This window comes from Symsagittifera roscoffensis, chromosome 4 (assembly GCF_963678635.1).
Source record: "Symsagittifera roscoffensis chromosome 4, txSymRosc1.1, whole genome shotgun sequence".
NCBI lineage: Eukaryota > Metazoa > Xenacoelomorpha > Acoela > Convolutidae > Symsagittifera > Symsagittifera roscoffensis.
In genome coordinates, this window is record NC_087065.1 from 69,217,985 (window position 1) to 69,244,337 (window position 26,353).

Here is a 26,353-nt window from a genome sequence, read left to right on the forward strand (position 1 = left end):
TCGGATGTCAAGCGTAACTCAAAAGTTTGAATTGCAGAAGTTTTCCAATCGAAGTGTAGAATTTGGGATCTTATATTGTCGTATAATTAGATCTTACATTTTTTGGATCTTAGATTCATCTATAATCTTTTTTCATGACCTAAGATAATTTAAGACTTATCTGATAGTCCAACTTTTACTGAAAATAATCTTTTGGTATTAGGTAAAAAATTAAAAGCTTGCGCTTGTTTTTAATTCTGTAGAAGAATTCAAATGAGCAAAAACCAACCAGTACGATTGGTCTTGTTCTAGAAAACACTTTTTCAGATGATTTCACGAAAAGCACTTCAAACAAAGCGGTTGCTGTTTCAAATCTGTACGAAAGACCAGACTAGTAGCACTAGTATGCCATCTAAAACGCCAACTAGCTATAATTTCAATATTTTTATGTCATAGTCTACATTTCAAAACAATTGCTCAAAATTAAGTTTGATTGAATTCAATGAAGTTCAAAATCATATTAAAGTTTGTTATTATCGAGCAAGTTAGGCAGCTGATATATGACAATGAGTGGCTCTTCACTTGAATGGCATTGCTGGAACAAACGCCGTGATGGTGAACTCAACTGAATTCACCCACTCGGTCGTGATGTGATCCATATCGTGTGTTTTGCCTATTTTTGCCCAATTTGGGCCATAGTTTCTAGTCAAATAGTCTTCCACATTTCCCGGAACCCTAAAATAGTTCCAGAGTCAAATTCAATGTTTAAAATTACACGGTTTCTTGGGTAAATTGTACTTATGTATCGGGTGTTTCCGGCTGCGGCGGCTGTTCGGTCCACTCAACGCCGCGCGTGATCAAATACTTCTGAAATGTAGTTAAAAAATGATATTAAATGGATTTTTAAATGTTTGCAGAAAATGTTGCACCTGAGTTCAAAGTCTCCAAATTTTAGCATCTTGGCGTTCTCCATGACGTCTTCCACGTGATAAGTTTCTTCCGGATATGCTTTTTGATACACTTCAGTGACAGGGATGAGTTTGTCAGGCTGATTTGACGCTCGTTTCATCACGAAGATGTCGCATAATGGGTACCGTAAGCATGCTTTTCCACCAATTCTGAAAAATTAACAACTTGGGACAGCTGAGCAAAAAAATTAACTGCCAAGGAAGATTTTGACCCGTAAACATGGTGATTAGGAAATTAGACGACAATCAAGTACGACGAAATTTAAAAAAAAATGGAACTTAGGCGATAACTTTTTGGTACAAAACTGACGTGCTTGTTTATGATGAAGTCGGTTTCAAAGCAGTAAGTAGGCAGATACTATGTTAACCCATCAGAATTGAGACAAGAAAGCAAACGTACAAAATTATTAATCAATAATTATTTATTGCGAAAGTATGCTTTCTCAAATCGATTCTAGTTGGATAATATATTATTTGTCTACTACTGACGAGCAGGCCCTGAATTTTGAATAAGTGAAAAAACCATTATAATTAAATATATAGTTCCTTAAAACCATAGACTTAGTTGAAAAAAAGTTAATTAAAACTCACGTTCTTACAAAAATTTGCAGCATTAACGGCAAAAAAAATCAATTTCGACAAATTTTCTATTAAAAAATGTAGCGAGTGAGAGAAAACCCGAGATTTTCAAATTTCGTTTCGAGATTTCAAATTTTCAGTTTTGATATTTACAGCAACTAATCGACTGCTCCACCATGAGATCACAGGCCTTGAAGATGTCAATGATGGCTTATGATTCGAAATACTGTCGGTTTTCTGAAGAATTTCAACAGAAACAGTTAAACCGCTAAATTGAGAAAACCTCTTCAGTTTTTATGAGAGAAATAGAAATATTCAGTTAATCTATCCTTTGTCTAAAGGATTTACTTAACAATCATACCCCCTCCCCCCCCCCCCCCGCTCTCTCAAGAAAAAGAGGGGAGAGATTGTTAAGTAGATTACTTGCACCGAATTTTCGACCAATCAGAATGCAGCAAAACTCGAATTTACACACAACGCTCTAGTGCGAATTTACTGTTTTTATTTACAGGGGTGGAGATTCTTTAGTAGAGACAATAGGGTGGGATTGTTAAGTAGATCCTGTCTAAATAAACTAGCTGTAGTGTTTGCTTTCATGATTGTTTCGAAATCTAGGCTATTAACTAAGTTGTTTTCCAGGTAAAATTTTGGACCATCCACACAATTTACAGGAGAACGTCAATCAAACTGAGGTTCAAAAAGTTCAAATTCGATTAAATATAACGGAAAATTGATGGTCGCAGAAAACTACACCGGATCGTCGCCAACTAAAATATGCCAAAAAGAAAAACAATTCCTGATCATGAGGGGCGGCACAAGGTGCATTTTTATCGCTAGTGTGAAAACTTATTTAAAAAAATTTTGTCTCATCAAGCATAGAGGTTGCACACAAGGAACAAGTTAGCAGCATTATGCGTTTTAATCAATGTGTCATAAAGCTTTACGACATCCTATTAATTTAACACAAAATTTTGTCAGAAAAAGGAGTCCAGCACTCGCCGATGCGGACCCAAATTACACAAAAAATAATACTCCGACAAAAAAATGAATATTATCGAGACTGACCCAACCAAAAAAATGAAGGCAAATTACAATGAAGTTTTACAAACAAAAAACAGAAATAAAAAGCTTTTTACGAGAATAAAGAGCTCTCTAAATTTTTATCGCTAGATGTGAAAAACTTATTTAAATAAATTTTGTCTCATCAAACAGAGGTTGCACACAAGGAACAAGTTAGCAGCATTATGCGTTTTAATCAATATGCCATAAAGCTTTACGACATCCTATTAATTTTACACAAAATTTTGTCAGAAAAAGGAGTCCAGCACTCGCCGATGCGGACCCAAATTACACAAAAAATAATACTCCGACAAAAAATGAATATTATCGAGACTGACCCAACCAAAAAAATGAAGGCAAATTACAATGAAGTTTTACAAACAAAAAACAGAAATAAAAAGCTTTTTACGAGAATAAAGAGCTCTAAAATTGGGATCAAACTACTTCCTATAAATCGCGAAACGCCAAAAAAAATTGAAAAGAAAAAATTATGGACCAATATGCCAAAAAAAAATCCGTTAAAAAACTGCCATCTACAATAGTGGACCTTAAGCGCAAATTCAAAATTTTTTACTCTCTAAAACGCCTGTTTTCAATATCCAAATTGGATAACATTTCTTATAAAATTTTGCATAGACAAAGAAGCAAATGATCAGAGATAACCTCTATGAATATATCAATATTTGCTTTCAATGACTTGCCAATGTAATCCGGGTCTGAAAATCCCAGATTTCCTCATATACTCTGATTCGAAATACTGTCGGTTTTCTGAAGAATTTCAACAGAAACAGTTAAACCGCTAAATTGAGAAAACCTCTTCAGTTTTTATGAGAGAAATAGAAATATTCAGTTAATCTATCCTTTGTCTACAGGATTTACTTAACAATCAACCCCCCTCCCCCCCCCCCCCGCTCTCTCAAGAAAAAGAGGGGAGAGATTGTTAAGTAGATTACTTGCACCGAAATTTCGACCAATCAGAATGCAGCAAAACTCGAATTTACACACAACGCTCTAGTGCGAATTTACTGTTTTTATTTACAGGGGTGGAGATTCTTTAGTAGAGACAATAGGGTGGGATTGTTAAGTAGATCCTGTCTAAATAAACTAGCTGTAGTGTTTGCTTTCATGATTGTTTCGAAATCTAGGCTATTAACTAAGTTGTTTTCCAGGTAAAATTTCGGACCATCCACACAATTTACAGGAGAACGTCAATCAAACTGAGGTTCAAAAAGTTCAAATTCGATTAAATATAACGGAAAATTGATGGTCGTAGAAAACTACACCGGATCGTCGCCAACTAAAATATGCCAAAAAAAAAACAATTCCTGATCATGAGGGGCGGCACAAGGTGCATTTTTATCGCTAGTGTGAAAACTTATTTTAAAAAATTTTGTCTCATCAAGCATAGAGGTTGCACACAAGGAACAAGTTAGCAGCATTATGCGTTTTAATCAATGTGTCATAAAGCTTTACGACATCCTATTAATTTAACACAAAATTTTGTCAGAAAAAGGAGTCCAGCACTCGCCGATGCGGACCCAAATTACACAAAAAATAATACTCCGACAAAAAAATGAATATTATCGAGACTGACCCAACCAAAAAAATGAAGGCAAATTACAATGAAGTTTTACAAACAAAAAACAGAAATAAAAAGCTTTTTACGAGAATAAAGAGCTCTCTAAATTTTTATCGCTAGATGTGAAAAACTTATTTAAATAAATTTTGTCTCATCAAACAGAGGTTGCACACAAGGAACAAGTTAGCAGCATTATGCGTTTTAATCAATATGCCATAAAGCTTTACGACATCCTATTAATTTTACACAAAATTTTGTCAGAAAAAGGAGTCCAGCACTCGCCGATGCGGACCCAAATTACACAAAAAATAATACTCCGACAAAAAATGAATATTATCGAGACTGACCCAACCAAAAAAATGAAGGCAAATTACAATGAAGTTTTACAAACAAAAAACAGAAATAAAAAGCTTTTTACGAGAATAAAGAGCTCTAAAATTGGGATCAAACTACTTCCTATAAATCGCGAAACGCCAAAAAAAATTGAAAAGAAAAAATTATGGACCAATATGCCAAAAAAAATCCGTTAAAAAACTGCCATCTACAATAGTTGACCTTAAGCGCAAATTCAAAATTTTTTACTCTCTAAAACGCCTGTTTTCAATATCCAAATTGGATAACATTTCTTATAAAATTTTGCATAGACAAAGAAGCAAATGATCAGAGATAACCTCTATGAATATATCAATATTTGCTTTCAATGACTTGCCAATATAATCCGGGTCTGAAAATCCCAGATTTCCTCATATACTCTGATTCGAAATACTGTCGGTTTTCTGAAGAATTTCAACAGAAACAGTTAAACCGCTAAATTGAGAAAACCTCTTCAGTTTTTATGAGAGAAATAGAAATATTCAGTTAATCTATCCTTTGTCTAAAGGATTTACTTAACAATCAACCCCCCTCCCCCCCCCCCCGCTCTCTCAAGAAAAAGAGGGGAGAGATTGTTAAGTAGATTACTTGCACCGAATTTTCGACCAATCAGAATGCAGCAAAACTCGAATTTACACACAACGCTCTAGTGCGAATTTACTGTTTTTATTTACAGGGGTGGAGATTCTTTAGTAGAGACAATAGGGTGGGATTGTTAAGTAGATCCTGTCTAAATAAACTAGCTGTAGTGTTTGCTTTCATGATTGTTTCGAAATCTAGGCTATTAACTAAGTTGTTTTCCAGGTAAAATTTTGGACCATCCACACAATTTACAGGAGAACGTCAATCAAACTGAGGTTCAAAAAGTTCAAATTCGATTAAATATAACGGAAAATTGATGGTCGCAGAAAACTACACCGGATCGTCGCCAACTAAAATATGCCAAAAAAAACAATTCCTGATCATGAGGGGCGGCACAAGGTGCATTTTTATCGCTAGTGTGAAAACTTATTTTAAAAAATTTTGTCTCATCAAGCATAGAGGTTGCACACAAGGAACAAGTTAGCAGCATTATGCGTTTTAATCAATGTGTCATAAAGCTTTACGACATCCTATTAATTTAACACAAAATTTTGTCAGAAAAAGGAGTCCAGCACTCGCCGATGCGGACCCAAATTACACAAAAAATAATACTCCGACAAAAAAATGAATATTATCGAGACTGACCCAACCAAAAAAATGAAGGCAAATTACAATGAAGTTTTACAAACAAAAAACAGAAATAAAAAGCTTTTTACGAGAATAAAGAGCTCTCTAAATTTTTATCGCTAGATGTGAAAAACTTATTTAAATAAATTTTGTCTCATCAAACAGAGGTTGCACACAAGGAACAAGTTAGCAGCATTATGCGTTTTAATCAATATGCCATAAAGCTTTACGACATCCTATTAATTTTACACAAAATTTTGTCAGAAAAAGGAGTCCAGCACTCGCCGATGCGGACCCAAATTACACAAAAAATAATACTCCGACAAAAAATGAATATTATCGAGACTGACCCAACCAAAAAAAATGAAGGCAAATTACAATGAAGTTTTACAAACAAAAAACAGAAATAAAAAGCTTTTTACGAGAATAAAGAGCTCTAAAATTGGGATCAAACTACTTCCTATAAATCGCGAAACGCCAAAAAAAATTGAAAAGAAAAAATTATGGACCAATATGCCAAAAAAAATCCGTTAAAAAACTGCCATCTACAATAGTGGACCTTAAGCGCAAATTCAAAATTTTTTACTCTCTAAAACGCCTGTTTTCAATATCCAAATTGGATAACATTTCTTATAAAATTTTGCATAGACAAAGAAGCAAATGATCAGAGATAACCTCTATGAATATATCAATATTTGCTTTCAATGACTTGCCAATGTAATCCGGGTCTGAAAATCCCAGATTTCCTCATATACTCTGATTCGAAATACTGTCGGTTTTCTGAAGAATTTCAACAGAAACAGTTAAACCGCTAAATTGAGAAAACCTCTTCAGTTTTTATGAGAGAAATAGAAATATTCAGTTAATCTATCCTTTGTCTAAAGGATTTACTTAACAATCAACCCCCCTCCCCCCCCCCCCGCTCTCTCAAGAAAAAGAGGGGAGAGATTGTTAAGTAGATTACTTGCACCGAATTTTCGACCAATCAGAATGCAGCAAAACTCGAATTTACACACAACGCTCTAGTGCGAATTTACTGTTTTTATTTACAGAGGTGGAGATTCTTTAGTAGAGACAATAGGGTGGGATTGTTAAGTAGATCCTGTCTAAATAAACTAGCTGTAGTGTTTGCTTTCATGATTGTTTCGAAATCTAGGCTATTAACTAAGTTGTTTTCCAGGTAAAATTTTGGACCATCCACACAATTTACAGGAGAACGTCAATCAAACTGAGGTTCAAAAAGTTCAAATTCGATTAAATATAACGGAAAATTGATGGTCGCAGAAAACTACACCGGATCGTCGCCAACTAAAATATGCCAAAAAGAAAAACAATTCCTGATCATGAGGGGCGGCACAAGGTGCATTTTTATCGCTAGTGTGAAAACTTATTTAAAAAAATTTTGTCTCATCAAGCATAGAGGTTGCACACAAGGAACAAGTTAGCAGCATTATGCGTTTTAATCAATGTGTCATAAAGCTTTACGACATCCTATTAATTTAACACAAAATTTTGTCAGAAAAAGGAGTCCAGCACTCGCCGATGCGGACCCAAATTACACAAAAAATAATACTCCGACAAAAAAATGAATATTATCGAGACTGACCCAACCAAAAAAATGAAGGCAAATTACAATGAGGTTTTACAAACAAAAAACAGAAATAAAAAGCTTTTTACGAGAATAAAGAGCTCTCTAAATTTTTATCGCTAGATGTGAAAAACTTATTTAAATAAATTTTGTCTCATCAAACAGAGGTTGCACACAAGGAACAAGTTAGCAGCATTATGCGTTTTAATCAATATGCCATAAAGCTTTACGACATCCTATTAATTTTACACAAAATTTTGTCAGAAAAAGGAGTCCAGCACTCGCCAATGCGGACCCAAATTACACAAAAAATAATACTCCGACAAAAAATGAATATTATCGAGACTGACCCAACCAAAAAAATGAAGGCAAATTACAATGAAGTTTTACAAACAAAAAACAGAAATAAAAAGCTTTTTACGAGAATAAAGAGCTCTAAAATTGGGATCAAACTACTTCCTATAAATCGCGAAACGCCAAAAAAAATTGAAAAGAAAAAATTATGGACCAATATGCCAAAAAAAAATCCGTTAAAAAACTGCCATCTACAATAGTGGACCTTAAGCGCAAATTCAAAATTTTTTACTCTCTAAAACGCCTGTTTTCAATATCCAAATTGGATAACATTTCTTATAAAATTTTGCATAGACAAAGAAGCAAATGATCAGAGATAACCTCTATGAATATATCAATATTTGCTTTCAATGACTTGCCAATGTAATCCGGGTCTGAAAATCCCAGATTTCCTCATATACTCTGATTCGAAATACTGTCGGTTTTCTGAAGAATTTCAACAGAAACAGTTAAACCGCTAAATTGAGAAAACCTCTTCAGTTTTTATGAGAGAAATAGAAATATTCAGTTAATCTATCCTTTGTCTAAAGGATTTACTTAACAATCAACCCCCCTCCCCCCCCCCCGCTCTCTCAAGAAAAAGAGGGGAGAGATTGTTAAGTAGATTACTTGCACCGAATTTTCGACCAATCAGAATGCAGCAAAACTCGAATTTACACACAACGCTCTAGTGCGAATTTACTGTTTTTATTTACAGGGGTGGAGATTCTTTAGTAGAGACAATAGGGTGGGATTGTTAAGTAGATCCTGTCTAAATAAACTAGCTGTAGTGTTTGCTTTCATGATTGTTTCGAAATCTAGGCTATTAACTAAGTTGTTTTCCAGGTAAAATTTCGGACCATCCACACAATTTACAGGAGAACGTCAATCAAACTGAGGTTCAAAAAGTTCAAATTCGATTAAATATAACGGAAAATTGATGGTCGCAGAAAACTACACCGGATCGTCGCCAACTAAAATATGCCAAAAAAAAAAACAATTCCTGATCATGAGGGGCGGCACAAGGTGCATTTTTATCGCTAGTGTGAAAACTTATTTAAAAAAATTTTGTCTCATCAAGCATAGAGGTTGCACACAAGGAACAAGTTAGCAGCATTATGCGTTTTAATCAATGTGTCATAAAGCTTTACGACATCCTATTAATTTAACACAAAATTTTGTCAGAAAAAGGAGTCCAGCACTCGCCGATGCGGACCCAAATTACACAAAAAATAATACTCCGACAAAAAAATGAATATTATCGAGACTGACCCAACCAAAAAAATGAAGGCAAATTACAATGAAGTTTTACAAACAAAAAACAGAAATAAAAAGCTTTTTACGAGAATAAAGAGCTCTCTAAATTTTTATCGCTAGATGTGAAAAACTTATTTAAATAAATTTTGTCTCATCAAACAGAGGTTGCACACAAGGAACAAGTTAGCAGCATTATGCGTTTTAATCAATATGCCATAAAGCTTTACGACATCCTATTAATTTTACACAAAATTTTGTCAGAAAAAGGAGTCCAGCACTCGCCGATGCGGACCCAAATTACACAAAAAATAATACTCCGACAAAAAATGAATATTATCGAGACTGACCCAACCAAAAAAATGAAGGCAAATTACAATGAAGTTTTACAAACAAAAAACAGAAATAAAAAGCTTTTTACGAGAATAAAGAGCTCTCTAAATTTTTATCGCTAGATGTGAAAAACTTATTTAAATAAATTTTGTCTCATCAAACAGAGGTTGCACACAAGGAACAAGTTAGCAGCATTATGCGTTTTAATCAATATGCCATAAAGCTTTACGACATCCTATTAATTTTACACAAAATTTTGTCAGAAAAAGGAGTCCAGCACTCGCCGATGCGGACCCAAATTACACAAAAAATAATACTCCGACAAAAAATGAATATTATCGAGACTGACCCAACCAAAAAAATGAAGGCAAATTACAATGAAGTTTTACAAACAAAAAACAGAAATAAAAAGCTTTTTACGAGAATAAAGAGCTCTAAAATTGGGATCAAACTACTTCCTATAAATCGCGAAACGCCAAAAAAAATTGAAAAGAAAAAATTATGGACCAATATGCCAAAAAAAAATCCGTTAAAAAACTGCCATCTACAATAGTGGACCTTAAGCGCAAATTCAAAATTTTTTACTCTCTAAAACGCCTGTTTTCAATATCCAAATTGGATAACATTTCTTATAAAATTTTGCATAGACAAAGAAGCAAATGATCAGAGATAACCTCTATGAATATATCAATATTTGCTTTCAATGACTTGCCAATGTAATCCGGGTCTGAAAATCCCAGATTTCCTCATATACTCTGATTCGAAATACTGTCGGTTTTCTGAAGAATTTCAACAGAAACAGTTAAACCGCTAAATTGAGAAAACCTCTTCAGTTTTTATGAGAGAAATAGAAATATTCAGTTAATCTATCCTTTGTCTACAGGATTTACTTAACAATCAACCCCCTCCCCCCCCCCCCGCTCTCTCAAGAAAAAGAGGGGAGAGATTGTTAAGTAGATTACTTGCACCGAATTTTCGACCAATCAGAATGCAGCAAAACTCGAAATTACACACAACGCTCTAGTGCGAATTTACTGTTTTTATTTACAGGGGTGGAGATTCTTTAGTAGAGACAATAGGGTGGGATTGTTAAGTAGATCCTGTCTAAATAAACTAGCTGTAGTGTTTGCTTTCATGATTGTTTCGAAATCTAGGCTATTAACTAAGTTGTTTTCCAGGTAAAACTTCGGACCATCCACACAATTTACAGGAGAACGTCAATCAAACTGAGGTTCAAAAAGTTCAAATTCGATTAAATATAACGGAAAATTGATGGTCGCAGAAAACTACACCGGATCGTCGCCAACTAAAATATGCCAAAAAAAAAACAATCCCAGATTTCCTCATATACTCTAAGTTTTTCACTTCGAGTGAAGAAGAAAGGAACAGCCGAGTTTAGTAAAGTTTTCACACTGATGGTATCCATTTTCTCGCTGAGAATGTTTCACGTCGCATGAACAACTTTTTTACTTTTTTATTCCGCTTACTCAAGAAAGATTTTACTACGTTGCAAAACTTAGTGCAGATGATGAAATCTGACATTTTCACACTCGGGTTATATTTGTAAGTCATTGAAACCAAATATTGATGATTTCAAAGATGGCAGATCTTTTAGTTAACCTAAGATATTCTAGATACATTTCTTTTGGCTGTTATTGCTGAAGTTGTGATTTGATAGCCGATTCGTAGAAGCTTTATTAAAAATAATGGAGTTTTCGTCTAGTTTCATTGTTTTCGTCTAATTTTATTGTTTTCAAACTGGAGACTTTTTCGCCTACTTTACACTTTTTTCTTTCGTCTAATTTCGATTTCGTCCAATTTCGTTTTTGCACATTCGAAGCAATAACAAAAAAGAAGAGTTTTTCAAGCATATCAGTTCAAGTCAAAGTCAAAATTTACTTACGTCCACACCGAAGAAGATTTAGTCCGATGAAAGATGTTGTATGCGTAATCTCCGTTACCCACTTCTATCAATCAAGATAAATAATAGTAGAAGTCAACAGGCAATTGATTTTGATGCACGAAGTTTCGGCTCACATTATCATCATAAGTGATTCCACAAGCAACCTTTAAGCTCAGAGGGGGGGGGGGATGGGTGGTGAGTTTGCATTGCAGTAAAAAGTTTTTTTCGACAAGTTCCGAATTTCAAAATTGAAGAACTTTTCTCATATTATGGTAATTTTTTTTAAAGATCCACCCTCATAAAATAAACACTATGAATACCTAAACCAATTGGCTAAAGTGGAAGTTTGTTCAGTCCTTCTTAAAATTTAATCGAAAACTGACTCAATTGCCTGTTGATCGAATTTCAAACCTCGTCGTGCTACTATTATGTCGTGGTTGACGTCCAAATCTGCGAACAAAAAAAGAGCTGTTAAATTTCAAAATAAAAAGCACACAAAACGTATCAGTTTAGCGTAATTGATGCATAAGTTTATAATACCTGTTTTTATTAAACACGAATTCTGCGCAAACATGTCAAGCAAGACATTCGAAATTCAAATTAGCAACTGAACAAAACTTACGAAGCGGAAACAAGGCCCACAATCTTTGAGCAGACACTAGTTGAGCCGAAAAAAACTGATTTGATCCCCCTGAAACTGAGCATGTCAGCTGCATAGTGATTCAACTGATTTTCTTAACCAGAAAAAAGTCTATATTCCAGCTTGATAACGATTGCTAATCGCAAGCGTAAAAATATTATATATCAAAAAACAAACGAAATTATTTCCGTATTTTATAAACGATAGACCAAAAAACTAAATATCTGCTCAAGGCCGGGCTTAGGGTTTTTCGTGTTTCTTTTTTCTAGTTCGACCAAGTTATTTTTTAGTTTGACCAAACTGATTTTCCTCACTATTAAAACTCTACTTTGCAAAATTTTTCCGCGTCACAAAAACATCTTTGAATTTTTCCAAAGAAAATTCCCAAAATTTTTGTTTTCAATTTGTTTGGCAGGAATTATGCACGAGAACTAAAAAAAACTAGTCAATAGCCAAATTGCATTTATTAATGAGAAACAAATATTGAACTGAATGTATTTTTTACCCATGGCAACGGATCCCATTAGCAGATCGAGTTGTTCCTCCAAGATACACAAATCCATGTCGTCATCCCAGGGAATCATGCCGCAGTGCCTGACAGCACCTAGAGTAGTACCACTACTGGTCCAGTAGTACAAGCCGTGCTTGAGGAACACCTGCAATCAGAATGACAAGCATCAATTAGCCGATGCATCGCATTGCCGAAAATGCGAAAATATTGTTTTTAGTCATTTAAGATTAAGTTATATTCTATAGAACTAATTTGGGTAATCAGATAACTAGCGCCTCAATCTAGAGGACAATTCAGAATCTCATTCGTTTCAGTTCGCAAATTTTTGCCCGAAAATGCCCGAGTCGAATGCCCGAAAACTCTGTCGGCAAAAAGTTTCAAGTTTTTTCGCTATGTCCGCATAACTGGCTCTCTGATTGGCTGTCTTTGTTGACAAATGCGTGGAACAAAAATAGCCGGTTACTGTATAAGTAGCACATAGTTCGTTTTTTCTGCGCGGCGTAATAAGAAACTTTGAACGAAACGGAAGACATATTCGATATCCATAGTAAATAGGCTAATTGGCAAACAATTTTTGAAGAAAAATGACTACAAAAACGAAAAAATATATATGTTATAAAATTTCCAACAAACTAATTAATTTTTATTTAGCAGAAATTTTTTAAATTTTGAAGTTTTTGATTCCCAATTTGGCGCTAAAAACTCCAAAAACTAAACTTACTCGAGTACAACTAAATTTCAAGGCTTCAATTCAGCATAATAAGCTTTTGTAACCCTGCTTAGCCTCGTCTGGTTTACACCCAAAAGTCAAAGCAGACGGCTGCAAAAACAGAGTCTGACTACATCTATATGAAAGTTGATCTCTATTTTTAGCAAACTGTTCAATCATGTCTAGGCTAAGACATTGCGAATGCGATAATTCTCAAGAAGTAGTTGGTAAAAGCTGAAGAAGTTAGTTATGATGGAAAGATTGAAAAAGTTTTCTAGGGCACAGAAATTAAATTTCTCTCACTGGTCATTAAAATAAGCCCCAAAAGGAGGGGAGGGACTGAGCAGTATAGCCCATGTGCAAAATGAACTTTTAACCGAGGCTAATCAGCTGACCATTTTTTAACGGATACCGATGCACGATTGCCTCTCAGTGGCGGTACGGACGCCATGTAAATGTTGCCTGGCCCAAAAATCATACAATCTATGCCGCAAATGTCATCAAACGCAGCATCAACTCGTGTTTTTATACTGGAAACGGAGAAAGCCAGTCACCTTGTTCCCCACGACCTATCTGGCACAATCGACGAAATCCTGTTGATCAAAGCCGGCATAGAAAGTAACCCTGGCCTTCAATACACACCTGCCCAACCTGTAATTGAAAAATAACGCGAGCACATAGAAGTTTTCAGTGCTTCTAGACGTGTGGGTTCACCAAACGTGCATTACACTTCGTAGATCCTCGGAATGGTCCAGAGAGTTTTACTGCCAAAATTGCTCTTACTGCAAAAACAATCCACCTCTATCTCAAACGCCCCAACCGAGAACAACTAAAACACGCCAACCAAGAGTAACTAAAACGCCCCAACCAAGAACCCTCATAAAAACCCCTTTCAAGCAATCAAACAATAATAAAGAAAACGAACAAAAAACAAGTTCCCAAAGAACTAAAACGGCCCTGGTTTGGCAAAGTTTTCTGCACCGCAGGCAAAATTTTGAAAAGCAAGCGAAAAAAAGTTTGTTTTTCGGCGCGCGCTCCCCCTCAAAACTAGTATAAATTAGCGCCCATGGCGCCTTTAGAAAAATTTTGGGGTCCGTTAGCCAAAAATGGATATCTCAAAATTGTTCAAAGGGGGATCTAACGAGTTTTGATGTACTCTTGACTATAAATAGTAGTAGTGACCAGTAAAAAAAAAGTAGACAGCTTTTAGAGACCAACAGTGACCGGTCACTATAATATATACCAGTTGGTAACCCTATTCATGGAGGTAAATAATATCTTAGTGGCAACCATTCAAGAAACCAACATGAGCGACTTGTCAGTCTGTGAAGCTCCCCCAGGTTTTTGCTTAATTGCCGAAAACAGAGGCCCCTCTAAATGGAAAGGCCGCGGTTTAGCGTTCCTCAATTTACAGTTTCCACATCTCAAATTAGATTCTAATGATCAGCATAAATGAATCGATGGAAATATAATCCAATTGGATAAACTCTACATCAAACTAATCAACATTTTCATTTCCTCTCACTCAAGCTGCTCTTCGGTATACGTATTTTCAATCAGCTCACTTTTAAATATGGCGATTTTGATGCACACCACTCACTCTGGTTCTCGAGCTTAACTAAAGATGTTAGAGGAACCAGTATTTCCAGAGAAACTGACGACTCCGATTTTGTAGTGCTTAAAGGGAATCTGCCCACCAAATTATCCAGCACATGTGACAATTCACGAGACATGACTATAGCTAGCTTCTCCTTAGCAATGATTACCAATTGGACCACAGAGTTTTGCTAAGGGTCAGATCATCAAGCAGTTATACTCAAACTCAATTGTGATGTCGAGACAAAACATCCATCCAGCCGAACTTTCATTAACTTCAAAAAAGCAGCTAGGCAAGGCTTCAAGGAATCAACTGAACCTGCTTTCGTTTATGTAAACCTCCGCAAACAGTACCTCAAGTGGAAGCTACTTTTCGAAAAATTGTCTCAAAGGCTGCCAAATGACAATCCCACATGGCCGCATCAACGAATTCAAACCAAACTTTCCCTCTGAAACCGTCAAATTATCCAAACAAAGCGACGAAATTTAACTCAACAACCCTGGTGATCCTCAAATTTCCCAGATGAACAAATAACTCAATGACATTGTGAACAGACACAAAAAGGATAAATGGATTGAGTTCGTCAACACTCTTAACCATCAAGGTATTAGCCGCAACCTCTGGAAGACTGTTAAAACGTTGCTGGCAACAACGCAGACCATACATCAAACCAACCAATACACTTCGATAAGAAACAAGCTTACGATACCAAAACATGCGCCAATGTGTTTCAAAAATTTGTCTGCGGTGCAAAAACTTTAATAAAATAGAGCCAAGCCAGCCTTGGTAGTTTTGTGTCTATAATCCGATGGTCAGATCTTACATGAAAAATCAGGAGCATTAAAAAAACTCTTGTGTTCGGATTGATGGAAAAACACGATGGATAAATATAATATCTTCTAGTGGTCAATATCCGTTTACTTGGTCCGGTATGAAATCATCATTACCTCGCTCGAGGGGGATATAGTTAAAGACATCCAACAATTAATATCGAGTTTCATATCTGCCAAGGCATGGTCGTTTTTAGTTAATCAGGCATGAACTAGGAAAAATAGTTTGAACTTCATTCAGAGAAAGTCTGAAAACGGACCAGATAGTCTCCTCCAGGCAAATTTAAATGGCTGTGAATACGGTTTTACAACAATTATTATTGAAATGCTAGCCTGAAAACAATTTATTCTATTATTAGTTTTGAGCGGCCATAAATTTGAATAATTTTTAGAGACTCACCTGACTCAAAGCTCGTCCCAAATGATAAACTCTGACAACTGTTTCGGAGTCAGTGTAACTGAACTCGTTCGTTCTCTTCGGAACATCCGGATCAGGAAGTCTGAAGCTCCACAAGTTTTGGTTCGCTTCAAAAATCAAATCTTTTTCTGGATCGGCGATTTTGTCAATGCATAACTTTTCAGTGTCAACATGCAAGTTGTGTGTCATTTTCTTGCAAATATTTGCGCAGCGCAACAAAAATGAGAATCAATATGAAAATCTAGATTTTACAACGCAGCTCAAAATAAAGCGTGTTGTGGCAATTCTGATTGTTTTAAAGATTTTCGTTCCACTCAAAAGATGTTTCTTAACAACAAAAATATAGATATATTCAGCGTAATATTATTTTTGAGATCATAAAACCTGCATATATACAATTCGGTAAAGCCTTTGTGCATAAGTAAATTCAAATCAGAAATTAAATTACAGCGTCTGGTTTGAGCTTGAGGCCACAAAAAATAAACCACTGTTTTAAACCACGCCGTGTCCGTGTGTCTTTTTAGAAGAAAGCGAGCGTAATAATACACAAATACACAATCGACGGAAAATGTATCAAACGCGTGTCTCAGTTAAACAGTTAAGCTTAGACTAGAAATTTAAAGCGGATATTTTAAAATTTGGTTGCGGGATTGTGTAAAGAGGCAACGAACGAGGTTGGTATAAATTTGTCCCAAGGTAGATAAAGCAAAGAATGCGGCCAAAAGGTAGACAACCTTTATTTCATACCGGTCAAAAAGTAGACAAATATATTTTAACCAATCAAAATCGAGAACAGAGGAAACTCAGGAAATTGATAATTAATAATTATTTATTTCCTAAGTGTGTCTCTTGCTCTTGTTTCTGCTTGGTTGATATAGTAGTTGTCTAGCTTATGACTTGTCTACTTTTCGCTCCGTAACCGTAAAGCAACAGGACATTAAAACGACAAAAAAAATTAGACGAGCATGCTTTTCAACTCCATGGTAGGACAAAATTTACAATACGTTAAAGCAGACAAAATTCAAGGATCTACTTAAGAGTCCCGCTTCAAGAAAAGGAAGAGAGTGGAGATTGTTAAGAAGGTTAAGTTAGTCGAATTTTCGACGAATCAGAATGCACCAAATTAGAGTTCTCAATACAAAGCTCTAGCGCTAATTTACTGTATGTATTTATAGGGGTGGAGATTCTTCAGTAGATATTATGGGGGGATTGTTAATTAAATCCAAATTCAAATTAGTTTTCTTTTGCACTTTTTCGAAAGAAAAAAAACATTTTGCCATTTGCAGAAATATCAACTCAAAGTCTTGCAATCCAATTTAAAAGCATTCAGTTGAGAAATTTTTGAGCTTTTACAAGGTTTGCATTAATTATAATACTTTTTTTTAGTATTAAGACCTATCCCCTCAATAAACTTGTAGAAAAACTGTAAATTCTTAAAAACAAAAATTGTTCTTAAAACCAAAGTAAATTCTTAAAAACGAAATTTAAACCATTTTTCAGATAACTTGTTAGAGAATCCGTTTTTTTTGTGTCCCAACAGCTGTCGTCTTGATCGCCGATAAAATAGCGTAATTTTACCAAACAATTTTTAGCTTTAATTAAAAGACACTTATTTTTTAGGCGGCCAAACGGGGACGTTCAAAAGCACCCAAGTACAACAGTACCGGAAGTGAAAATGGGTCCAAGAAAGCCGAAAAATGAGGACAACTGAAATTTGGAGTTCTGTTTGCATTTTAATGGCAAATTGCTTGAATACTGTTTTGTTTGTGACGCCGAGAAGAAAACTTGACAATTTGCTGAGTTAATTGTTCATTCCGCGGGGGCGGGTTCTTATGCTTGAGGGACCGAATGCTTGAAAAAATTCAACCAATCAAAATTGCAAAGCGTTTCTATTGGCTAAACGTCTTTCTCACAAAACCGAAGTCAATATTAGCAGAAAATATATTAAATCAGTGGTAAATAATCAAAAATTTTACAAATTGCGGGTTAAACCCGCGTTACTATTCAAATAATCTTCAAAATTAATGAGTTGAAAGTTAAAAGAATTTTTCAGTCTTGCAAACTCATCTGCTTATTATCTAATTGGTCAATATTAACACTAATGGCCTGGATTTGTTTTCTTACTTTGAGATTTTCGCGATTTACTTTGAGATTTTGAATGCTCAGTTCTGATTGGCTGAAAGTAAGCTAAAATTAGTTTCAAGCATTTGGTCCCTCAAGCATGAGGGACTCCACTTATTCCGCGCTTGGGGAAATTTGTTAATTTATCAAGCGGCATCAATTGAAATGGTCAATTTTGACTTTTCAACTACCGTCGATTTGAGTTAATTATGTTGTCAGTGATTTGGGATGAGTGAGAACAGTATTCTAATATTTATTTTCGGCATTGTTTCAACCAAATTTTTTTTCGGCTCTGTTGTACTTCGGCACTGTTGAACAACACTTTCTTTTTCGGCACTATGCACTTCGGCTCAGTCGAGTCTTCTATCAGTCTCATGTAATAAAACTTACGCATGATTGTTTTACAGACGAAAAAAGACGCTTAGTCTGGGTTTGAGCTTCATTAGTTGAGACAGTTACCTCAGTGTTTATCAAAAAAACTATCAATTACAAAAACAGAAGAGTTTAAAAGAGCGACAAAAACTGATTTAGACGCACAACAATTGTTGTGCCGCATTCAATCGCAGCAGAGTGAAGTGGAGCAAGCGTTTGCTACTTGCTTATGCTAAAATTAAGCATGCGGTTCTGACTGCTTAATTGTTTTCAGTCTGCTAAACTATCGGTTTGCTAGAAGCCTGTCTCCTAAAAAAACATGCCCTCGTTCAACATTTCATTGCAAGCAAAAATTATTCCATATGCCATTTTAACGGTCTCCCGAGCGGAACGCCTCACTACAACAATTGATAGAGAAATTATAAAATAATATTAAAAATCATTGAGAAAACAAGTTTCCAAAATCAAGAACAAATTTTCCTTGAGCTAACGATAACATACAGATGAATTAGGAATATTTAAATCTGAATCTTTTAAGAAAACCAGTCACAAATCGTAAAAACATTTGCCAGAATAACCAAAAAAAACTAAAGTCTGTAAATTCCACGCTTGCTACAAAAGAAAACACAATCACTCCATAAAATGTTATAACGAACTAAAAAGCGATCAATTTGAACCTTGAACGCAAAGACGAAGCGTTGCGGGGCTTTGCATCACTTGCAAAACAACACAAAAACACTCAATTTATCACAATCATAGCATTGCAAGTAAGCAGACACAGAGCGATTAAGTCAAAAAAAATTTGCCTCTGTAAAAAACTTTTGGCTTGTTTCGATCGAAGTTCAATTAAAGGAAAACGTATTTTGAAAGCTGCGTTTACTAATTGGCAGCATTTACGCTAAAAACAGTTAGTAAAATTTGAGCCGATAAAACTAAGGTGAACACCCGTAGAGCCGAAAACAAAATTGTTGCAACGAAAGATAGTCGTCACTACGATTGCCAACTCGAAGCTTTCATATCCCCTTCAGTTGAACTTTCAGGAATGAAGAATATTATCACATTAATGCACAGCTCAAGTCATGCAAGGATTTAGTGGTGGTAATCGAGACTTTTTAACATGGAAAAGTGAAGTTCCGGCGGTTTTATGAATTTTGTTAATTGCAAGCGTAAACAAATAGCTTCTGACAAATTTTTCTTAAAATTAGTTACATGGAAATCGAACTGGATCATAACTCCGCAATTTGAGCCGGATCTAGAGTTTTGTGAGAATTCATTTTGTTTTCAAACTTATTTTGAAATTTTTCGGCCATTGTCGACCGCGTTTTTGAAAAAATGGCCAAAGCCGTTTTAGACACCCAACAAAAAAGTCTAGCTAAAACGATGGGTTTATAGCATGTGTTTCCCCTCAAAACATTCTAAGGCCCGCCGGCAAAACGTACGTCGCTACATATTTAAAAGTTTCAGAGCGAGTCTTTGAATGCGAATAAGTCCAAGGAAAAAAGTTTTGAACAAAATATTTGCAATAGTAATTCAAATTTGCACATTTTAACTGATAAATTAGTCATATTGTCATATTTCCTGAAAACCGATTTAAAAAAACGCGAGTCATAAAAAAAACGCTTTATTGTTATTAAACTGAGCATTTTTGGAGAATGAGTAAATTAACAACTGATCCGATAAGACTGAACGGACCAACAGGAAGCATAAATAAAATTAAATGTCTCTTTTATGGAAAAAAAAGAAATTCTAATTGCAATTTTCTCCGTATGCAAAAAGATACGAAAAAGGTGATTGAAAATCAGACAAAAGTACAGCCTGTTATTTCAGAAAATTGAATCGACAGTTAATTACAAACTCCAATGAAAATTTCAAACATTTTCAATACCACGAACCCAGATGATACGCAAAAATTTGTATGCTTAAATTTGAACAGCATGATATGAAGAAAACTGGAAGCCCTGAACACTGTGCAAGTAGCACAGAAAGTTCCGAGCGCAGTTAACTCATCAACAACTTCTTCTAACCCTAATATTTGGGTAACTGAATTTGAGCTTTAAAAAACGAACATAGATGCAAAGCTGCACTTGCAAACAAGCAAAAATGGCGTGTGGAAGCTTTCAACTACAGCAACTTACCCAATTAGGCACCTAAATTGTGAAAAACAAACTTCAAAGCCGCCTACTGGATTCGAAGCACCGGCCTCAAGAGTTAGAGCCTGATGTTTTCAATAGCTCTTTATCGCTTTATTGTCTTCACATACCAGCCAAAAAGCAACCAAAGCAAATAAAATACATGCTATTAAGTCGCCAATGCTAAATTATCTAAATGATACCTTGCAGTGCATTTTTTGAGCCTTCACTTCACAAAATAGTTTAGCCTGGTAACAGGACTGCTATTACGTTTTTTTAATCACATAAACAGAGCATTTTCAAACACTGTGATAAATAGTTTTGACCATTGTATGTTTTTATCGGCTTAACATATTTCGTGATTAAGTTCGTTCTTTAGTGATTCTGCCATTTCGGAGTCGGAAAAAAATTAACACGCGAAAATCACGTGGAAACACCTGAATACAAAATTCCTTTTTTGATGTCAGTTAAGAAAAACATTAATTCTCTCTCTCTGGTTCTGTTAAAAACTATTGAGAGATCAGATATAGCAAAGAATGACTCTCGCTCTTGCTCTCTCTTTTTCTCTCAATTTTTTTCTCTCTCTCTCTCTCTATGTCTTTAATGTCTCTCTTTCTCTTCTTCTCGAGGCTGTTTGAGCCCGTTTTTCATCAGCACCACGAAAAAAAAATTTCCGCTCTTAAGAAGCAATTTCGAATAGAAAAAGCACGCAAATTAAGTAAATCTATTTGTAGAACATGGCAATCAACAAAATAAAGCAAAAAATATAGGCCATGAAGCCAAAAATATAGCGAAACGTTTAGTGGTACTCATACTTTAGCAGATCTATTTGTAAGACTTCAAAAATTAAAACATAACGACGCCCTATTTTTGGTCTGCAAAGAAGTTAAATTGCGTAAAATTTTTTGTCAATAATTAAACCGAGCTCAATAAAGCCGACAAAATAACAAATTCAAAATTGTGAGTTGATTATAACATAAAATTTTAGAACTAATTAATGAAACTTTCGAACATGCTTAGTTTATTTGATCTAGAACACGTCCAAATTTCAGCGGATAGTTTAGCAATAAAAGTTCGATCTGTTTCTACAGTAAAACAAATCAGCTGAATAAATAGGCATTATGAGAAATTTTGCACTGGATATTCCTACCGTTTGGAGTGTAGCTCACTGAATTCAGAGACAAGACTTCAAGGACATTCTAAAAATCGAGTGGAATCCAATTTTAAATTTCCGTGGATTCCGAGTACAAATAGTTTTAAACGTAAGCTTTGTCGGTTGGCTCATTAGTTGTGTTGCAAATTTTGCAATGAGCGAATATTGCGAAAAAATCTCCTCGGAGATCCAGCAAAATAAGCGGATTCAGCAAAATGAAACTGATTCTGCAAAAATGCAATAAATAAATAATGATTTTAGTGGATTTCAGAACTTGTAAGCAAATTCCGTAATTTTAAGCAGATTCCGCGAATCTTAAGTGTAAATTATAACGAACACATACCTGTTTACGGATTCAGCAAACTATTCTAGATTCCGCAATTTTTTTTCCAGATGCTGGAAATTTTACTGCTTTCGTAACAATTGAGAAATATTGTTTTAGCTATTTGTTCGTGGAATCCAAAACAGCAAAATTATCAAAGTAAAAAATTCGTGTCGAGGATTCCGCGACAAATTTGTTTTCAGCCTGTTGCGAAATCCGCATTCACTTCACAAAATAGTTTAGCCTGGTAACAGGACTGCTCTTACGTTTTTTAATCACATAAACAGAGCATTTTCAAACACTGTGATAAATAGTTTTGACCATTGTATGTTTTTATCGGCTTAACAATTTTCGTGATTAAGTTTGTTCTTTAGTGATTCTGCCATTTCGGAGTCAATTTCGAAAGAGTCAAAAAATCATTTATCCAAAAAAAAAACTTTTCGAAAAGGATTATCGAACTGGAAGTAGATGAAAATAAAGTTTTAATTTATTCTGGCTCTATACTTAATTTATTTGGATTTCAAACAATCAAGTAATTTTTATTCTATGTTCCGACCAGGCTAAACGAAAACTGTTCGACTGATGAACTTTATTTCGACTATATAATCGGTCGGACTGTTTATGTTCGACCGTGTAGTGGTAACTTTGGCCATGTTTGACGGACTAAACTACAGAATGTTAGAATAATTTCGACATTTTTTGGTTTTTTCGAGTTTTTGTTTGTACGATCTCCAAAATAGGTGGGAAGGACTTCTGATTCAGGTGTAATTTTACTATGCCAATTCAGGTACCATAAGTGGGCATTAGATGGGTTCGATTGATCCATAATAGTCAATTTCCTCCAATCACGATTCTAGGTTATATGGAACACGCTCAAAGTTTTATCTGGTTTTGAGAAAAAAAAAACAGTTTGTCTGAAGAGGGAAAAATGAAGAGTATAAAGTGGCGTCATCGTGACAAGTGCTGACTGTGAATAATTTTATAAGTAAGGTTAGCCAAAAAAAATCGTTCCACATGAATTTTATTACATTCCATTTAAAACTTTCGCTTTTAGATTTTTTCCGATTTTAAGTTATCACATTGATCAAGAACCGCAGTTTCTGTACTTTTTTTGCATTTATGAACTATATTTTGTTTGCTAGAATATACCAAATTATAACAGACTAGAGGATCAATTGTCATGTAAACTGAAATAAACGCAAAAGCACAATTATGGCTTAAATTATTCATCAGAGTTTCATCGAGTTTTTCATCAACTTACTTTTAAAGCTGACTGCCATTCAAGCTTTACTACTCTGTAGTATTAATTCGCAGGTGACAAAAAACTAAGTACGGGTAATTTTTTTTGTGGAAAAGGAGTTTTTCATTGATCAAAATTATGGGGTTTCGATAATTAGAGTAGGGAAAAAAAAAAACGTTTTTTTTTTGTAAAAATCAATTAAACTGCGTTTCTTCGAATTTTTATTTTTCGAAACCCAGCCTGTTTTTCATTCTTATACACTAATCGCCGCGGTTCCACTCCCAGATATCGCTAGTTTTTAGCGGAAAACATTATAAAATAATAAACAATGTTTTACATTTTCTTTTTTAAAACGTGGCTTCTTTGCCTTGTTTTAAAACACTCCCAACCTTTCGACAATTAAGTAATGCAGAGTATTTAGACATAACAACTTAATAAGCATCTGCATAACTTTCTTGGTTGAAAAAATTCCAATTAATTCAGGTTATTGGCGTCTAGTTCCTGTCAAAAACTGTTAAAAGTCAGGGAAAAGCAAAACGATATAAGCTAAATTTCATTGGTATAGACCCTCAGTCTTGTAAATAAAAGAAGCTCAATGAATAAAATATGAAACCATGTAACTTCATCAGTCAGTAATTTGGGTCGTTTGAAATTCTCTAGAACAGTCCTGATGATTCTGCCATGTTTGCAGCGGCTACATCTGTCAATTTATGCTTACTGATGTAATGTTTCTTCATATATGATTTAGTCTTCAATTTGACACTACAAATTTGACACTGCATCAATAAATCTCCACCCCCGAAATGTTTCAGCTGATAATGTGTCCTTAAATGGTCTTTTCTCGAAGCTACGTATGGACACATCTTACACGAAAAGTCTCCATCAGCAATTGTCGGAATCAAATTCAAGGTCTTCAAGTCTTTTTCTAAGACATTGAAACCACCTCTGACAGTCGACACTTTTCTCACAGCTTTAGCTCTTGGTTCCGGAACTAAGTTGTTAATCGCTCTTTTTCTTACAGCAGGGGTTAAGGGATCTTTTACAGTGTCGGAGCTTTCGATTAGAATCAATTCGCCAACAATTGAATGCGAGTCCTTATCTGATATGTTGAGAGAACGAAAAGGAGCCAATATGTTTTGACAGACGAAGTCGTACAAAGAAACGGTCAGTTCAATAGCCATTGTGCCTTGAAACTCAATAAAAAAAAATTTAAAAAAATTTCTGGCCCCATTAAGCTAAAATCCAAGTTTAACAGTCTAAAATAAAAACTGCGCTTGTTTCAACTATTTATGATGAAGGCAAGTAATTACCAACTATTCTAACTGTTTAAAAGTATTTCAAAAAATAACAAAAAGGAATAGTTAACTAGAAAAGCAGTCTAATTAATCCAGTCTGAAAATTAGCCTGAAAACGGAGATATCCAGACCAGTTTCTCTCGAAACATACAATTTTTTAAATCTTTTTGGAACCCGAATCACGGCTGAAAGGGGCTTCAATATGATACCACTCAAGAATACCTACAAGCTTTCTTTGAAGCAGTCGAAATCGGTCGGCAAAAACACAGTTGCTACTCAATAGTTCTTTCCGGTCACTTTCAGTAACGCTTTCGAATAAAATTTCTAGTTTGTTTAAAAAACATCGCCATCTCACTAAAACTTTTGCAATTACAGAGCATTCACTCTCTATCGTTGACACGTGTGTAGTAAAGCACACCACAGAAGTGATAATAAAATTCTCGTGATAATACAATTCTCGTAATACAATTCTCGATAACACAATTCTCGTAATTGAAGCCGTTGTTCCAAACAATTTAAGAGAAAAATTGCCCAGGAAAAGACTGAAATACAAGTAACATGTCTGTCGATTGACCGCAATGCAATTAACTTCTCGGCTGGTTTTAATACAGAGGGTAAGCTGCACTTCGCAAATACAAGAAAAAAACGGCCTAAACTTAGCTCTAAGAACATCAAAAAAATTAAATTAACGAAAACTTTCAAATTTCGAAATAAACATGCGAATCAGAACGTGCCACATTTTCTGATACAGATTAAAAAAATATCATAAATTCAAAAAAAAACGATATAATAACTTTTGTTTTCCTATATTGATTTTAAAAATTGTGAATCAAAACAAATCCAGCTCAGTAAGCTCATAACGAAATGAACTATCGGACGAAACAAATTTAAAAATTAGAGGCAAACCAAAGTTAAATCTTTCTCAATTATACAAAGATCACATCAAAGAGAATCGTCATAGAAAAGTTTGATAATCCAAAATGCCTGAGCGTTTTTCAAGATAACCATGGAAAAAGTCAACAAGGAACTCGATATGATGGGAAAAAAATATTTAAAAAATCAACAAAAAACGACGGTATGGATGCCCTGAAAAAAAAACATTTAGTTTGTCTGATCAATTTTTTATCTTAATTGCAACTCAACAGTAAGACGCGAAACACTTACTCAAAAATTGTATTTACTATTTGGAAATCTGTTATAAAAAGTTTCATAGCTTTATCCTCAAAGTCAAGGCATAAAAAATAACTAGCGCATGACTCACACCTCCGGTGCTTTGAATAGATTATTGAACGTGAAAAAAGTTTCTGTAAATCCATATCACAAAAAAACAATCATTTTAAACGCAACCGTGTAAAAAAAACAGGGCCCATTTATTAGCTGTAACGTCAATGAGACTTTTTGAAAAAAAAAATCATTCGTTTTATGGAACAATTTGAAAATTGATAATTAAAATTGTCATCTCGGCAACTGAAATCGAAAAAATCAAACAAAAGCCAAATTGGTAACACCCAATAGTACCCTGACAGCAGCATCAATATATGTGGTTGAAGATTTCAAGTTTTGTTAGTTTTAAAAATCTAAACATTTTGAGAACAATTTACAAAAATGATCACAAAGGTCAAATCTCAAACTAAACGGAATTAAGCAGTCAGACTTGCAGGTCAAATTTGCATCCCCACAGTTTACCCAGACAAAACCTCACCATAGGGTAGAAAGCTGCAAGTTTTGTTAATTGTTTTGAATTAAAGTTTTTTTGAAAAGAGCCATATCTCAAAAATCAAACGGATCATAAAAAGCTCCATATCTCAAAAATCAAACGGATTTGAGCAATAAAGCTTAGAGATCGGATCTGCAATCCCT

General features: G+C 34.8%; 1 protein-coding gene and 1 long non-coding RNA gene across 5 annotated transcripts; both read right to left on the reverse strand.

Annotated features, from left to right (window-relative positions):
• Positions 1–410: 410 nt before the first annotated feature.
• On the reverse strand, positions 411–16,622 carry LOC134843902 (uncharacterized protein RP688-like). Of its 4 annotated transcripts, XR_010162627.1 has the most exons (7): positions 15,844–16,621; positions 12,302–12,452; positions 11,568–11,606; positions 11,157–11,220; positions 909–1,097; positions 778–846; positions 600–714 (listed from the first exon to the last, which is right to left on the reverse strand). XR_010162627.1 is itself a non-coding variant. In XM_063860241.1 (6 exons), exons 1-6 carry the CDS (start codon positions 16,048–16,050, stop codon positions 558–560), a joined length of 807 nt encoding a protein of 268 aa, XP_063716311.1. In that variant the 5' UTR covers positions 16,051–16,622; the 3' UTR covers positions 411–557. The 4 variants fall into 4 exon arrangements, 3 of the variants coding, with proteins under 3 accessions (XP_063716311.1, XP_063716312.1, XP_063716313.1); XM_063860241.1 differs by lacking the exon at positions 778–846 and having other exon boundaries at positions 411–714; positions 15,844–16,622; XM_063860242.1 differs by having other exon boundaries at positions 778–1,097; positions 15,844–16,622.
• A 7,108-nt stretch (positions 16,623–23,730) lies between these two features.
• LOC134844915 (uncharacterized) lies at positions 23,731–25,032 on the reverse strand. The gene is made up of 2 exons (XR_010162704.1): positions 24,720–25,032; positions 23,731–24,384 (listed from the first exon to the last, which is right to left on the reverse strand). It is a non-coding gene; the product is annotated as an uncharacterized LOC134844915 (long non-coding RNA).
• Positions 25,033–26,353: the final 1,321 nt, after the last annotated feature.

Excerpts from the sequence above, each read along its gene's own strand:
- LOC134843902 (XM_063860241.1), bottom strand. The coding sequence starts at position 16,050 with ATGACACACAACTTGCATGTTGACACTGAAAAGTTATGCATTGACAAA. Across the intron at positions 11,607-12,301 it reads AATGGGATCCGTTGCCATGG|ATTTGGACGTCAACCACGAC; the intron begins GTAAAAAATACA and ends TTTTGTTCGCAG. Across the intron at positions 1,098-11,156 it reads AAATCTTCTTCGGTGTGGAC|AATTGGTGGAAAAGCATGCT; the intron begins GTAAGTAAATTT and ends TTAATTTTTCAG.